General features: G+C 36.5%; 2 protein-coding genes across 4 annotated transcripts in view; one reads left to right on the top strand and one right to left on the bottom strand.

Moving 5' to 3' along the window:
* LOC117234844 (autophagy-related protein 16-1) overlaps positions 1 to 17,510 on the top strand; it is a 598,282-nt gene that overhangs the window by 337,201 nt on the left and 243,571 nt on the right. The window lies entirely within an intron of this gene.
* The window catches only part of LOC117234834, a 94,975-nt gene that overhangs the window by 60,710 nt on the left and 16,755 nt on the right, over positions 1 to 17,510 (bottom strand). Inside the window, exon 3 of the mRNA XM_033496411.1 lies at positions 4,574 to 4,775. Within this exon, the coding sequence (XP_033352302.1) occupies positions 4,574 to 4,775 (202 nt within the window). The remainder of the gene's footprint in view (positions 1 to 4,573; positions 4,776 to 17,510) is intronic.

Raw genomic sequence — 17,510 nt, 5'->3', positions numbered from 1 at the left:
TATATCTCGTAGATAGGGAATTATTTTATACATTTTCTGATATTACATGCATCTTGTGCATTATCAAACTTAATCAGTTCTTATCTATAACTTTAAGTCTACACCTATTTATAAATATACCTTTATATATATAATAACGACTTTAAGATAACACGAAGGATCTTGCGAACGAGCTTTGAAATACCTCACGAACACGGAAATAAAACTACGGGAGGAAAGGTTCCATTTATATTTTCCTATAGCAAGAAAGCGGAAGACGATTTGATACACGGCTGAACAAACTGAAATTCCGGAATGATAGAGTCGGGTCCGCGAGCCACGCACGAGTCTTCAATCCGGAACTTCATTCGTTCTTGTGGAGATCAAGTCCTTGCTCCCCTTTCCACGGTTTCCGAGATACGAACGCATAGCTATGCCACTTTTGATATGGTTCCGGCTGGGCAAGGACCTCTCGACCCTGCCTCGGGTCGAAGCTTCGCTTCGAGGGTCGTCGCGAGGCGACCAGATGGCAGAGACCTTTCGCTTAGGTGCTTTCAAGGTGTGCACGTGCACGTTCAATCTTGCTCACGAATGCGAAGCTTGACGCGTCGGCGTGATATCGCATAAACGCGCGTTTCTATCGAAATCGGAAGAAACTCCCTTCTTCCGCATGCTTACCGGACCCCGATATTTCACATGGCTAATAGATTAAAATTCCTCGAATCAACGTCTTCCTGACGTCTCTTAATTATCGAATTGACTGTAAAAGGACTACTGAGGGTAAGATCCCTGATTAACTTAAAACGTACGTATCTCTTAGGTTGTCCGAGAAGTTTCTTTCGTTTTATAAAGAAACAATAGACGCACAATGTTTCTTGTTTTATATTAGTTTATTGAATTGTGCACGAATATAATAATAGAAATAGAACGAAATGGATCATACTTAATTTAATAAAATAATATAAAACAGAGATTGTTGTTTATCTATTATCATCTTATGAAACGAAAGAAACTTTTCGGACAACCTAATATTATATATTAGGGCAACTGAATCTTCTCTTGAGTCACAATCTCCTCTTATTATATAATGATTTTATTATTATTAGATTACAGATATTTATCCAAGTTCATATTCTTTGCGAATATAGAGAATTAGAATTAATTCGATAGATAGAGAATTTTTCTACTTAATAAATATTATATTTTAGATACTTTTGCATGTCTATGGATTCTACGCATTCTTGTATCTCTCGATTTTCTAGAAATATATAAAGATATACAGCTTAATTATTAGAATTATTTTAAAATAATTTCTCCGAAGTATTTCTCATCGTTTCAAAATTTCCAACCCGCAGAATGTAGCAATATATTCTGACTTTTAAAATCAAAATTATTTGTCACTTAGCTCCAATACAGTAGGTATAGTATATATACACTATGATAAATCCCTTGGCACAAACTATACTGCGTTGTAACGTTCAGATGTACCAGTATAAATTTCCTAGTAGCAGAACTGTGACAAACATCCCCGTATAAAGGTTAATTAATAACTAACCATGTCATAATCATGACAGATAACAACTGGCTGCAAACGAGCCATGGACAGCCAACCACTAAACGTATGACAACCGATGATCCACTGAACATTCAATAGAATTTCCTATTAACGTCAAATGCGAATACGGCAGTCGACAATTTTTTAGAAGTAGGTTTCTTTTTCTTCATATATTACAATACAAACATAAGGGGAAATTTTTGCGTATAAACGCAGCATTCAATCAAAAGCATTTAGAACGTCTAAACTGTACACCTTAGATTCCTAACATTGCGGGTTGTGACAGATAAATCTTAATTTTATGGTCTACTAGAAACGAATCTTTTCGTACATTCAAGCGAAAGAATATTCTTTTTCTCGTGTTATTATCTAAATGTGACTTATATGAAAATAATTTAAGTAAAACATATACCTCTTATTGTAAGTAGAAAAGAATGTTCGACCAAAAATGCATGAAATTGCAACACAATTATCAAGCATCAATTTTGTTGTACCTTAGATCTGCTTCAAGAATTATATCCGTGATATTCCCACTTTTTAAGCAACACAGGCTTCAAAAATTCTGACTTTGACATAAATATTTGAAATTAAATAGATAGCAGAGGAGAATAGACTATTTGAAAAAGAGAATTAAATATGCGATCGTTTTGCGTCAAAGGACCTTCGTGCGCTCCTATGGCTGAAAAAATCCGATTAGTAAAATGAGTCGATGGTATATAATTGAAACGCTGGAATATTCTCTTTGTTCCGTCTTTCTACGCTTTTTTTTTTCATTACCATTTTCCACACTAAAATATTTTTAACTTCAAAACCGTTTAGCTTTACATGTTTCGCAAATATTTGTGTAAAAGCTACGGGTCTTTCTGTGTCTTAAGTGTAAGAATACCGACGCATATGAATGAATAATGTTCATGTGAAACAAATAACTATAAACCGTATAACTGAAAAAAGATCGTGCTTTTTGTTGATATGGAGAAAAAAATCTCCCCGGTAACTATTTGCGGAAAGCTTTGCTTCAAGTATAAAGAAATAAAGACAAAATATGTTTAATCTAAATGGTACATTTTTAATCGTGGAATAATTGAAAACACGCACTTTTTCCTTCGAAATATTTAAAAATTAGACAAAGATTTTAAATTCATTTAAAAAGTATCTTAGTAGAGAGTAGGAATTGTCCAAAAATCTTTACTTATAAGTTTCTGAATATTAAAGGTAATATCAATTCGTAATGGCAAAAGATTCTTTTATTTATTACCTAAAAACTAACTTCGTCAAAAACCATATAAAAATTACTATGAAGAACATTTTCAAGATATAATTAATCTACTTACAAACTCACAACTAAATAGTTAGTTAATTTCAATTAAATTTAGATTCTGATTTAAACTTCATTTTATTCAAACGTAATGAAGAAGTTCTCTAATCGTGCACGCATTATCGTCGTTTGCAACGATACGAAGATAACGGATCTGTAAAATCGCGAATTCTTATCTAACCGCTGAGGCACCTGATTCTCTTGACTCAACCTACACCGATCATCCCTTTATGGGCAACTATAATGAGAAGGTTTTAACATGCATTACTGCATCTACTTACGCAATTTCCGATAATCTTTGGAATAAAATCAACGAGATCTTATGACATGTACGTATATACTTATCCGGCTGGTAACTGTATACTCGAGCCAATATCTAAACCCTTGTATTCAAAGATGAATGCGGAAGAAAAGTCGATCCGACTGACGGTAACGAGCTCGACTACAAATTAGACCGAATGATCATTATAACGATCGAGATCCCGTCAATTTTTCTAAAATCTGACGCACCGTCATCGATGTATAATTGCAGTTGTAGCATAGCCACGATATCGTGCCAATTTTGATTTCTCCCTTTTTCGTGGTATTTTCTATGGGGAAAGGAGAAAACGCAGTGACGTGGGCATAATTAGTCCGGCCACGATCAAAGCGTTCCTCTAATGCCCTCGAGCGAACGCAAAGTGACAACAATGAAAAACAGCGCGCGTGCAGACGCGGGAATGTAGCGCGGTAAAATATTTAGCGAGAAAAATATTTAAACAAAATCGACGTTCTGCGTTGACTGGCGCACAGGGGCAGAGGAGTCGTACCGTGGATACAAAAGAGTATTTGCGCATAGTCTTATTATCTAATAAAGCTCCGTCTTTTTTATCGGACTCCTATGTACGCTTCATTTTCACAGTATCGAATTTTTCATACTGCAGCATAGTAGTTTGTAGTCCTGTTATTAATATTCTAGAGTGAATATATAAAATGTTGTTCGTGATATAACGAGCAAATATCGGGTAAAAGAAACATAATTCCCTAGAAACAGCAAGTAAATTACTAAAATCACGAAAAATTCATGAAATCGATAGAAATGATTAAACGCTGCTATAGGAGGGTTTATTCTCTCTCGTTCACTTTCAGAAGTCACGAGTGGCAAAGAAAGAAAATGTTGCCCCTATATATCGTTCCATCCTACAACATTAACTAACTTATAACACTAACACATACAACAAATACTTTTTATAGCTATAAATAGGGAAAAATCCAGTGAAATGACAAATATACGAGGAATCTGGGTGGCTTGCAGCTATTTCTCTGCAACTTTTCCAGAAAGATAGCCCGACCGTTCCCTTCGATGTTCCAGCTCGCATGAAACGTCGGGGATGGCCGCTTCATGACCAAGAAACACTCGAGACTCTGTAGGGGCGTGATGTAACGTCCTCCTTCTCGATCGAGGAACCCAATAACTGGAAAACGCACCGAAGCGTGTAGAGGTGCTTTCGATTCTCCAAGATCTACTCGAGGAAGACGAAAAGAGAGAAGAAGAGCCCTGTGCGCCGTGTGTCGATTCGCGTTGAATCTCGAGGCGAGTGCGTCCGCCTCCTCTGCCACCCGCAACACTGGAGGCGGATATCGCGACCGAAGACGGGAAAAAGAACCAGGTCACCGGAAAACGACCGTCCGTTGAATAGGATTCGCGATGCAGCAAACGAAAAATAGCCATGTTTCATACTCACCGGCACAGGAAGTCTCTCTCGCCTAAACAGAGCTCCAAACAGTGCTGTCGCGAGGAGGCATTCATAGTTCTGCGTGTGTGCCCCTGAAGACGATGCCCCTGGACCCTGTCGATACACCAGGCACGTTCGCATGGTTTCACAGCCAAGCAGCTCTTCTGAGCGTAAATCGTGAATACTGGAAACTGGGATTGTGAAAGAGCGCCTGGAACAACAGAAATCGTCGAATTAGGTTACACATTTAGGCCGATAAAAATTGGATTTCTCTTCTTATCGCTTCCGAAATATAAACGAGAATATTCTTAAACAAACAGATGCAGTTAAAAGGGGAGGAAAGGTTTTAGATATTTACAAATTTTATCGTTAAAGATGCCACGTCGTTTAATAATTGGATTAAAATATTTAAATACATTCTATCGAGAAATATGTCGAATAATGTAAAAGAGTAAAAATTTTAGTCTAAAGGAGTACTATTGATTTTTATTAAAAATAACTTTTAGATCATGGTGATACGTGTATGTCATTGCTTGAAAACTTGTTTTTAAATTTCCCAATTTTCTAATAATAATACGACACGATACGAGACAAGGAGATAATTCGTTGATTTTTGTAAAATACCAGCGTGTATACTCACAGCGTGTATATTTTTCTTGATTAAAATATGTTTTACAAATTATAAATTGCACGGCGCGCAGTGCCGAAGCTATGAATCTTCTAATTCAACTTCGCAAGTTGATATTGATGCGGATGAGTGACTGTTATACTCTGAGCGGACGAAAGTACTTCTCGCTCGGGGCAGCTCGTTATTCTTTCCCTGTCGATGGTTGAGTCGAGAAGGACAGGGGCCGCGTTAAGTGGTGGAATAATTTCTGCGCCCTAGTGTCGCTGTCGCATCATCCCTCTTTTACGAAATCATAATTAATCTCGGCAAACTTGACGGATAGAGGTGGGGCATTTTCGATCGTGATTCGTCGAAAAGTTTTCCGTGAGATAGAGAGAGATAGGTAGATAGATAGATAGATAGAGAGGGAGTGGGGGACTGCCACGGGGAGAAGAACAAGTTAACGCGGTAACAGGTTCGCCAAAACACGGAACATCGATCTTCCAGCAGGCGCTAAAGATATTCAATTACTTGGCTCTAGAAGGCTTCGCGGGACTAATGACTGTAGCTAATTTTAATGGTCGGCAAAAGACCACAACGATAACCACAACGTTAAACGAACGTTCGTTCTACGGCTTCGACACGATCTACGATGTCGAATCATTCGTGGAACGTCGGATAGTAGGAAGATCTTCACTCGTTACGGGCCGAAGGATAAGCGCATTATAGTAATCAACGGCCACTTCCGGGGGCCTATATGCAGAAGACAGGTACCATTTACTCGTTATAATGCTACCGCATTACCAGATAATGGAACATCGTCGGATCGTAAATATTTTACAGGCACCCAGAGAATTTTATTGGAGAGCTTTCCACGCTTCTTACATTGTTCTCAATCGTTTCTCTCGTTTCTCCTATTCTAATCGAAAAATACCATCTCTGTTAGGCATTGGGTACGCTTTATATAGTTTCATATATTCTCATGTATTTCGTCTCTAAGCAACGTATAATAGGACTTCAAATATTCTCCTCGATTGAATTTCCTTCTAACAATTAGAAATGTCATGAAACCCACTATCCAAGCCACTAAATGTCCTATCTGGCATCCTTTCATTTTTCAAGATACGAATCGCTCAGAAGCTATGTTGATTAACTTGATAAATTAAAATACCTGGAAGAACGACGATTATAGATATCTTTCTTTCATTTTTCTGAAATTTACCATTATTTGTGCTATCTCGTTATGATAAATAAATTTATAGAAATCATAATGGATAATATGGAATTGATCGAGTTTCACACTTAACGAAATTATCGCTATCACGAAGTTGTATTATAACGAATTTTCTTCTTCAAAGGGTAATTAAATACGATATGGGAAATTTTCATATTTTCGTGTTTTTTCTATGTTGGCGAAAATTACAGGGAATATTCGTAGACGCGAGAAAGAACGAATATTGTAAAGGGGAAAGAATACGGTCACCTTAATTATTTGCATTATCGCGATCTCTTTTAGCTCTGATTCATAACCTTTGACGGTGGTTAATTAAAAATCCGTAGAACTGTGACTTCAGTTGACACAAAACACGATTTATCAATTAACCGTTCTCGGTTTTTTAACATGGGAATGGTCCTGGCAAGTAATCAGCCAGCTGAATCGATTTGGTAGTTGTGCACGTAGGAAAAGAACATTTCTACCTGGACTGCGGAAAAGAAGCGTCACACGTAGGCCGTGGTATTGACCGCTGCTATCGTTCCGTATTTTTCACCGTTCGTTTAACCAGCTCCCTTCCGCGTCGCTCGTTTCGCTATGAAAAATATCGTTCCCGTACCTGCTATACCACAAACTACTGTTGGAATACCTGAACGCCCAAATGCGTGATAAATACTAGTCGTTAAGTGTACCGAGCAAGACTAATTCTTGAAGGGAAATTTAACTTTATCATGAAACGGTTGATGCTCGTTATTTATTTCACTGGATTTCGTTCAGTATGAATTTCTGCTTACCATGTCGTTTAAGACAAATTCTCAAATAATAATAGACGATAATTTTTTAGAACGATGGTTACTTTTATTGTAACATGATCGTGTTTGACACGAAGTCTGACTCAATTTCACTTATACTATTCATATCACTCATACATACGGAATTATATATTTACACATATATATATTGATCGAAAGTTTGGAACTTTTATGCGTTTTATAGAATGCAAGAATTTAAGAAATTCCGTTTAATATTCAACAAATCAAACTTATAATTTCCATAGTAGACTATTTAATTGTGCCAATCCTCGTCGTACGTCTTACACTATATAAAATCTAGTAAGTCATACTGGTAACGGAAGTCGCACGCTATCCATCAACGTGGAGGAATACAAATTGCTCGTTGAGCGTATGAAGCGAAATAAAACAATAAGCGTGTCGAATCGAAACTGCCAATCTCTGAGAGCACGACGCTCTGGCGCTAGTCCAGCTTCCCTTACATTCCTACTTCCATTTCTTCGGCTGGGGATGCAGATTCCAAGCAAGATTGCGTACAGTCATAAATCTTTTAATTTCTGTCACGATACGAAAGTGGAATAGTAGGGAGATTAACGTGCTTGCCTTGAAAGCTATCGTCGTCTCCTTGCAAAACCGGACGCTTCTCTACTTTCCGGCAACGTATCGAGCTCATTTCTATCAGCGGGTTATTCGTCTCGGGGCCGGGTCTTATCGTCCGACCACTTCGCTCCGGAAAAATCTTCCGCTTCGGAAGGACGTGCGCCTCCGTACTTAAGCGAAACGAAATAGCTTTATATCGTCATAAATCTAGCACAGATTTATCGACCGGTGCACCGTTCCACCGCAACATTCTACATCATTTCATATACCGAGACAGAGGGATTCTTTGTGAGCGAGGCTAGTAAGGAAGTAACAGAAAGGAAACTTCCACGTGTAAGTTGTCACGACATCGAGGGAAATGCGGAACGGCCCAGGGCTGGCCGCATCTGCAGCGTCGGTATTACGGAACGGCGATCGCACAAAATGATGCAAGTAAAGCGTCTGTGTTCCATGGTACCCGTGGAATAGTTCGATTTCTGATATACGAGCTACATTTAGATACGGTTCAACCTCAAGTGGCATCGACAATGTCCCAACCCTTTCCTCGGACTCCTCGTCGCGGTAAACTTGATGTACAATCTTGGTTTTCTTTATCTTCTCTCGGATACCCCTTTTCTCTCTTCTCGCTTTCTTTTTCTAACCGCTGTTATTCCTCCCTGTCGCGTCCCTCCGGCTCTCTTCCTTTCGCGAACAAAGGCAATGAAATTCCTTCCTTACGTGGACTTTCCGCGATTCTTCTCGCATTCCGATACACGGTGGTCTTGCTAAGCATTCCACTTTGAATATTACCGAGATCACTCGAGCCAGGGTAGAATGTCGTGGTTTAGAGACTGTTTTGAATCTTTTTCTTTCAGTAATATACGGTAGATGTGAATAATATTTCTTGAAGAAAAAGAAATTTTTTCACTGTTAAGTGATGGAATTATTAATTTACTGACGTGATAATTATTTCACGATAAACGTTCTCATACCATTTTATCTCATTAGAATTACTATTTATTATTATTAATAATCAATAGAAAGAACATTCAATAAAAAATATTCAGTCTTGAAAGTATTAAAGATTGTGTTCTTGTATCTTTAAGAATCACGGATTAGACATCCGGATACAAACACAAATTTTCTTTATCTAGCTGTGTTGGTATTGTAGCAAATCAAAGATGCAATCGATTATGATAATAAAGGTTTCCATATGGGAAACCACGCTCTATAGTCATAATTCCTTAGAAATTAGATTTGCTACGCGCTACAAATTAAGTCCCTTAATTTTGTTCTTTAATTGGCGGCAATCATGGAAGAAGTTAATTTAATCCATTGCAAGATAATTTTCTATTATCGAAGAATCATAAACGGTGCTCCACTCCACTCCACTATGCGATCATATTTCAAATATCTATGTATAGCTCGTTTCTCATAAATAAATTAAATACAACTCGATAGAAGTAAAGACTATCGTACAAGCTTACACCATCATCGACGTAACCTTCACACTTAACGAACCGTAAGAAATTGCGTGAACATCTATATTATTGCAAATTGAATATTAGAGTAAAATTGAATACCACGCCATTCGATAACTGACTAGATTTTTCCAAGCCTGTTCTGTCCAGTAATTGTTCTTAATAATTACTATTTCACACTCTGTAAATATGTTTAACAACGCTACATTAACTACAGTGAATAATTATTTAATCGAGCTGCTTAATTACCGCATTAGCTTTCGAGCTTATTCAGGTTTGAATTAATTTGGATTATATACTACAGAGCTGATCAAAGGGAAGAGTTGTAATTATAGATGTTCCAGTGGAGAAAAATCTAACGCAATGAATTATACGTTTATCGTTTATCCCTCTAGTACCGTGATTTTAAATGTTACGTATCATGTTCGTGATATATTACACAGAACAGAATACGTTATTGTTTAAGAGTAGAGTGCACTCATACGAATACTTCGGAGAAGAAATCAGTGCGCATAAAGTCACGCAATCCTCTCATTTGCATTAGACTTTTCCCCAATCTAGTTTCATTTCACTTACAATTTATAATTCCTTAATAATTATTATTTTCTATAAGCACGTGTGTAGAGTGCAGATTCGTTGTTATAGTAAAACCTTTTTTATCTTGGCAGCTGTCATTACACAAATTTTCATGTACAGTTTCATTTCTATAAATTTTTTTTTAAGGTAACGATGGTTGCCGGACCACCCGCAATAAGATTGTGCCGTGTACTTTTACGTTCGTTTCCCAGCGCATAATTGTGGCCGGTCGTTACGCGGGCTTAACGTGCCGTGTAAAGTCACAGTTTTTCAAGTAGCCACCAACCGGATGTTGCGCAATTGTACTGGCTTTCACGAGTTGACGCAGCCTCCATAAAATGAAGAAACGACAAATAATCGGACCGAGCAAACGATTGCAAGGAATCGCAATCGAAATAACTGGGTTTTCCTCCATTTCTTTAATAAACCGATAAACCGGCGATTATTAACCCGATACGATATACGTGTAGGAGTTTTATTTTATTTTATTTTATTTTATTGGTACTTTGTGTTGAATATTTTTGTCCAAACTCTGTTTGCCATCAGCTTTTACATATTCAATGAAATTCGCTCTAATATTAATTAGCAATCAACCGTTTAGAACCTCTTCGAATTAATTAAGTTGATATTTAAGTCGCTTGATATTTACATGACTTTAATTCAAACGAAGTAACTTGCAGAATTGTACGAGTGTTACTACTCGATACTAATTAATTATTCGAATTTGAACAATTTAATCAATTTGAACACGACTTAATACAAACTAGATAGTAAAAGTTGATTTAGATCAAGGAAGTAATACCAAGTATGAGACTAGAAATAACATTCCTTTAGGTAGCGGCTGTTGATTCTTTCAAGTCAAGTCAGTTGAAAGAACCTGAACTTAAAATTAGGAAGGATATTTCAAGTCAAGTAAAATAATAGGTCCACATCAGTAAAGTGGTCTCAAGCTACGGTGGGACTCCATTTATTGGAACGAAGCTTTAGTTAGTGTCTGATTAAACGAGCTTCTACCGTCTGAACTCCTATTAAATGGACGAAAAATCTAATGCAATGAAAGAAATCAACAAATTCTTATTATATAAACTCTAGTTGCATATCTGGTTACATTATTCTATAAACTCGTTTGTTTCTCGATAATTTCAGGTAAGTGACATTTTCTTACATTTCAATACAAGTAATTTGACTCAGCATAGGGACTCGAAGATATATAACATATTCATATTGATAATATGATATCAAATTAATTAAACTTAAATCGCCTGAATTGTAATAAACTGATTAAGAATCTGAAGAAAAACGAAGACCATTTTTTTGTTTGCCTAGCATCGTCTCGTTATAGTTATTCATCTATTGACTAATGCTCGAATAAAATATTTTGCTTCGTTCAAATTTGTCCGTACAGCGAATACGAAGCGTACGCTGAAGTTTAGCATGTATACAAAGTCTGAATAAGAAAAGTCTTCTCGTTGAATCAGCGCCAACATTTTCAATCGCCCTTTGCACTCGATAGAGGCTCTCTTTTTCTCCGCCTTCTTGTCTGCTCGGCAGACAGTGATGCAATTCGAGGAATTGAATGCATTCGTACTTTTAACATTCTTCGACTGTCGTGCTTGTCCTCCTCGTCACGACCACTTCTCTTTTTCCACTTTTCCATCGCCCTTGCTGTTTTTTCTTTTCACCCTGTGACACGCCAGGGGATAATGCGTCCAGAGCCGCGTGTCTTCGAAATTTTACTTTCAAAAATGTCGCGACATTCGCCCTTCGTGCTGCATTACGTATTCCGTTGAATTATTTCGAAACGTTCGAAGCATTTTGGAAATATTGTTTCTCTCCTTATCAATAAATGTATTATAATTATTTCATTCTGTAGTATAAAGATACCGAGATGTTGGTATTGATGCCGGTACTAATTTATTGTAATAATATTGTTACTGGAAAAGAAACAAGTAATAAGAAAAGAATACGATATATATATTTCTGAATGTATATTTCTTACATATGTTGATCTCATATTATAAACACAGAATGTACATTTCAACAAATTCTTCAACAACGAAATCTTTATACAATTCTGTATGCTTTAATTGCTGTTTGATGGACTTACTTAAAATACATTTTTAAAATTCCAAATGTATATACTTTTTAATCTGAAAAATAAGTCTAAAAAATAAGCCAACCATTTCGAATGGAAAATGGACATTTCATAAATGTAAACATATCTTTGTACAATCTTCTCTAATTATTTATCCAAAATTTCAGTGTATACTTCCAACGCGTCTTAATATTTTCACCAAACGTGAGGACAATTAGCTGAATGTAGCAATATCTTCCCTAAAACGTGTCACGAAACGGGACTGCGTGGTCCGCAGCCGCAGAGAATACAATATTCCAAGCACGTGTTCCTTCTAGTTCAACCAATTCCTCGGCAAATGAAATGAGCATCCTTTCAGGCAGAGTCTAGCCACGATAATCGTAACAAAGTTACCGCGACGTAAAGCTGTCGGGCGCAACGAGGACGCGATAACACGCGCACGCCTTCAACGGGGACCATCTTGCCTCAGACACGAAAATATGCATTTCGCTGTTGTATAATTGTCGTAAATACGTAAGCGCGACGCGAGCTGAAGGCAGAAGCTCGCAGCGGACTGGCTCGTCACTTTTTCAGGCCGCGTAATGTCGTCAGAACGAGTACGCTTCACGAGGGCGCAAACCGTGTATCTGTGATGGTATGTTTCTAATTTGCGTGCATGCACCGTGCACCCCATCAGGCGCGGCAAGAATTTAATACACGAAACCACGCCTAGCTGGGTCTATGGAGAGAGATAGAAGGAGAGAAAGAGAGAGAGACAAAGCACAACCTATGCAAACCGGTGCCGTTCAAGCACAACACCACGTACTAGCTGAGTCACGAGCACGCGACCAGATCTGCACGACTGAACAGAGGAGCGGTTCCAATAACGTAATTACTTTCGTTGCTTCGCCGGAAACTGTTCGCACTTCGAGCACGCACGCCCTGTCTATTCAATATGCTTGTAATCTTGTGATTTTACCTTTTGATGCACTTTTTACACGTAGGAGAAAGTCAGCCGTGGAATAGATTGTCTGGATCGCTTAATGGAAGCCATGAGCATGTTACTGTTGAGGATAGACGATGAAGACCTCTGATTATGTATACATAAGGTTGGGCGCTGTCAATCTATGGATCTGATAGTAGATTCTTGGAGAAATTAATGTGTAATGACTTTGAGACTGCTAGTAATGTTTAAAAGTAGACTGGAATTTATATAATACGAAATATAGCGTTGTATAATGTGACAAAACTGGAACTGTCTGAATATTGTGATTTTAACTGAGATTATATTTCTTTTTTATTCTAATCTCCTTTTCTAATTATATGAATCGGTTGTGAAGAATGTCATTTCTTGAAATAAAAATGTTTATTATCTAAATGTTTATTATAGAACTAGAAAATGGATTGAACAAAATTTAAATCGCATTTGGTATTCTATAGCGAATTCTACTTATATGTGTAAATATACCTTTTCTTTTTGTGCATTTAAGAAAAATTTGATCTGGTATTCTTCTCTTGATTTAAAAGAATAAAAGTATATCTCAACAATAAAACAATTATTGAACACGCGTATTTTCATCAATCTCTGAACAGGGATCTTATCTTACGGTAATTCAACACTGAAAGCGCTTTACACTCTCTTCTATAGTATCTTTAAACTGTTCAGTATTTGCATACATCGATCTCAGCGTGTAATGATGTGTTGGTAAAATCCTTTAAAGAACGATCTTCCTACACGTAATTCTCCACTTGGTAGTTCCAACGTGTAGGACTTTAATACGCTTTATCGAACACAATTGGCTACCTCAGGTAGCTGTAAGATGAGATAAATAGTCGAATGGTCAGGTATGACGAAGTCAATGACTACTGGTTATACCTTCACGACCAGCAGTAACCTTTGAACTACGAATGACTATGCAACATTGGTATTAATCGATTCGGAAGCTTTCAGAGAAGTTGCTCCGAGCACGATGACTAAACGACTTCGATGTATGTCGTTTGCAGATTCTGAAACCATAAACAGAACGAGGGTCTGTCCATCTAAATAATGGAGACATCTATTCTTTTAGATTCTAATCCAATGAAGACCATTTAGATACGTATTTTATTCTTTAAAAATCTTTTCGTTATTATAATTTGTGTATCTATAAATACATATTAATGAATTATATTAATGAATTCTTTAATGAATAATAATTCTGTGAAGTATTAGTACTCTTTTAGTAGAATATTTTTATTTTAATTATGTATTATAAGTATTTATTATTGTTATTTCGATAATAGTCGATCTTTCTTCTTCCATCTTTATATCCAATTCTTTGTTATAGAATTAACTAAATCAATTATTTATATTGTTTAAATCTTTGATGTTTTAAAAACTTCATTTTACTTCGCTTATATTCCTGTATATATATTTTATATTTATATTCTTTAAATATTTCAAATACATATTAAAAGAGTTCAAACTACAAATACGAATTAAGCCTAAGAAAGATGTAATTAACCAAGTTCGAATTAAGTAATGATACGCATCAACATTAACTAGCTTTCTACTTAGTTTACTACATATTCAATGCAACAAGTTTCCACTCAGTCTCCCTACTACAACTTGACATAAGTACTACTCGAATATTTAAACCACTATTAACTACCCGTACCTACATATCAATCAGTCGTTATTCAAAACACTACCACAGCAAAACTCAATCTTAATCGAAGTTGCTTAATCCTAGTATGGCAGAACCACACCTATATCTATTGCTAAGGGTCTATATTAATATTATTTCTATACCTACAGCTCAATACCTATTTCTCTGAACAATTTTTTATTTCTTATCGAAGCTATCACAAAACTACTCCCGATATTCATATTCTATCATACGTTTATTTCATCGTCAAAGTTTTACATAATAAAGCTCCGGAAATTTTGTTTTCTTCGCATGTTAAACGTCAATGACATCGAATCACCCGCACTCAACGTATTAATAAATATTAAAGAAGGGAGAAACAATATTCTGCAAAAAAGAATCAAAATTCATTCGTCAAGATTGTCGACACAAAGTTCGCGTGGCATGAAGGCGTCGTCCCCGGCGATCGTCGGAGGTGTCTCTTCCTGGCTCGGTTATCTCCGACTATTAGCGTTCGACTCTATGCAAATTCAGCAGCAAGCTGTAGCGGTGCTGTTCGAACGGACCCCATAAATTCCGGTGGACACGAATGATCTCAACCTTTCTCTCTCTCTCTATCTCTCTCTGTTTATGTTGTGGCATTCGTGGCTGGTCGTTTGACGACACCGTGAACATATACTACCGCGATGTAAGCGTACACGGAAGGTATTCGCTTACGTATGCCTTACTTACCTGGATATCCGCGGCCACAACCGCGAAACGATACACGCGTTTGCACGCACACGCGCGTGTCTAGAGGCGCGGGCACCCGTATTGCGACAACGAACGCTTTAACGCTTTGGTTCCGAGCGATCGAGCAGGCTACCTGCCACCTTTTGCCTACGTGTACCAAGTATAGTCGACTGCCGGGGGTATTTAGTATTCGAAAGGCATCGGACCCACGGTACTTCCCACGGCTATTTCAAATCCACTGTGTACACTCTTTCGGTATTCAACGCTGACGCGATCACTCGACACGCAATGCTCCGCGTTCCTTGTCGTTGGACACACGAAAACAGACTCAGCCCGTATTAATCGCTAAGGTTTTTGAACTCGGTCTTGTGGACTCGATGCTAGTAAAACGATACCTTGACGTCGACAAGTGGAATGTTCAGAGGTTTAGCTTGTATGGGGGTAAAAGAATGGTGGTTTCACATGTTTGCCGAGGGATATTTGGGTTCGTAACGGAATGTAGCGTCGGAAAATATTTGAACTATATTTATGGGAAATTCTTGTAGATATATTATGTGCGTTATACGGAATCTTTTTAAATTTTAATGGTTACCGTGATGAGATACGATCGTTATGTTTGTATAATTTGAAATACATGCGAGAATGTATGTAGAAGTTATATATTATATGTGGACAATGAACAAATGCTATATAAAATCATTTATCATCATTAACTAATATAAAATATAATAAGAAAGGAAAATTTGATCAGCAGAGTTGTGAACGAATATACTCGTGGCCGAATCTTATCAATTATCTTAACCTCCAATTACTGTTATCTTATTATAGTCAACTATATAGTTTGAACTAAGTTTAAGTCACATTATTTAGCTTTAAAATATTTTATTTTAACTTGTATTCTATATGTTATACGATAAGTATCATTGATAGTTCGTGCCACATAAAATGTGAAATACGAATTAAAACAAAGTACACTGCAAATTATATAACGTAACCTAAACTGTTCCGGTTCACCTGCGACACAACGATACCAATCTAGACTGAAGATTGGAGATGTTTGAATAATTACATTTACAGTTGAATCTCTAATAAACGGTTCAACTAATACCTCGCCTCTTACGATTTGAGTAACGGTAGCACGAAGGATTTATTATTCCTTAAGAGCCGGTATTTAAATACAGTACAGCATATGTGTATTACCGGAGCTCTTATATTACGTACTAATCTGTGGCATGTGATAATGGTGACACGTGATGAGCTACATAAGCCATAAGTTATAACTCCATACCAGTTACGCTATCACGGAAGAATCTTATATTCTATAGATATTTCTTCCACGTAGGATCCAAAAGGAAACTTTAGTAGAAATATATTTATGACGAACAAAGTTGATTAAACTAATCTCAATTTTAATTCCTGTTCATCCGTTAGTATACTGTACGTACTATAAATAGATACAGTGTAAGTACAATTTATCGTAAAGTTGATAAGCATTGATGTAAATATAATATTTATAAATATTCTCATGTTTAGATATGATTCAAGAAGCAATTATTATCTCTTATGCTAATGTCGACCTATCCCTTCATAGTAATTTCTTAAAATACGGTACAGTTAGATACTTCGTTAATTACTATTCATATTAAACACCTTTATTAAACACCTGATATGTCTACTATATATATATAAGGTGAAACACGTTGTTACAATCCAATGTCGAATTAATAACATAAATTTGCCATAAATGTGGACGATCTCGGGACGAGTAACGGATCTTCCTACACACATTTAACGGTAACTTGATATGTCGTATTTTTGCATAATTTATTAAATTGTACTAAATTTCCGATTTCAAGGAATGATGGAAATTATAGTTAGAAAACATGGAATGATTTTGCATTTATAAAGATTTTTGATGGTTCAAATCACATTTGATATTTTGTTCCTATTGTTTACATAAATACTAAAACGTTAAATATTTTCTCTCTTCGCCATTAATATATTTACTATAGCTGCTAGAAAGACCAACCAATTATAACGAACCTCGTTTTAAAGGATATATGAGAATAATTGATGATAATTGATTAAATAATAAATGAGGATAATTAAATTTGTTAAATTACAATTGTTATATGAATTTCATACGTTTTCACCTTTTTTCATTTATATGAACGTATTCAGGGAAATCAATACAATTGAATGAGCTACTCCAAACGTCAGAGATACATTTGATCTCCCTCTATGTTTGAGACATTATCACGTCCAA

Source organism: Bombus vosnesenskii, unplaced genomic scaffold, assembly GCF_011952255.1.
Source record: "Bombus vosnesenskii isolate JDL3184/JDL3185 unplaced genomic scaffold, Bvos_JDL3184-5_v1.1 scf7180000013263, whole genome shotgun sequence".
Lineage (NCBI taxonomy): Eukaryota > Metazoa > Arthropoda > Insecta > Hymenoptera > Apidae > Bombus > Bombus vosnesenskii.
This window is presented reverse-complemented; position numbering and strand designations above follow the sequence as displayed.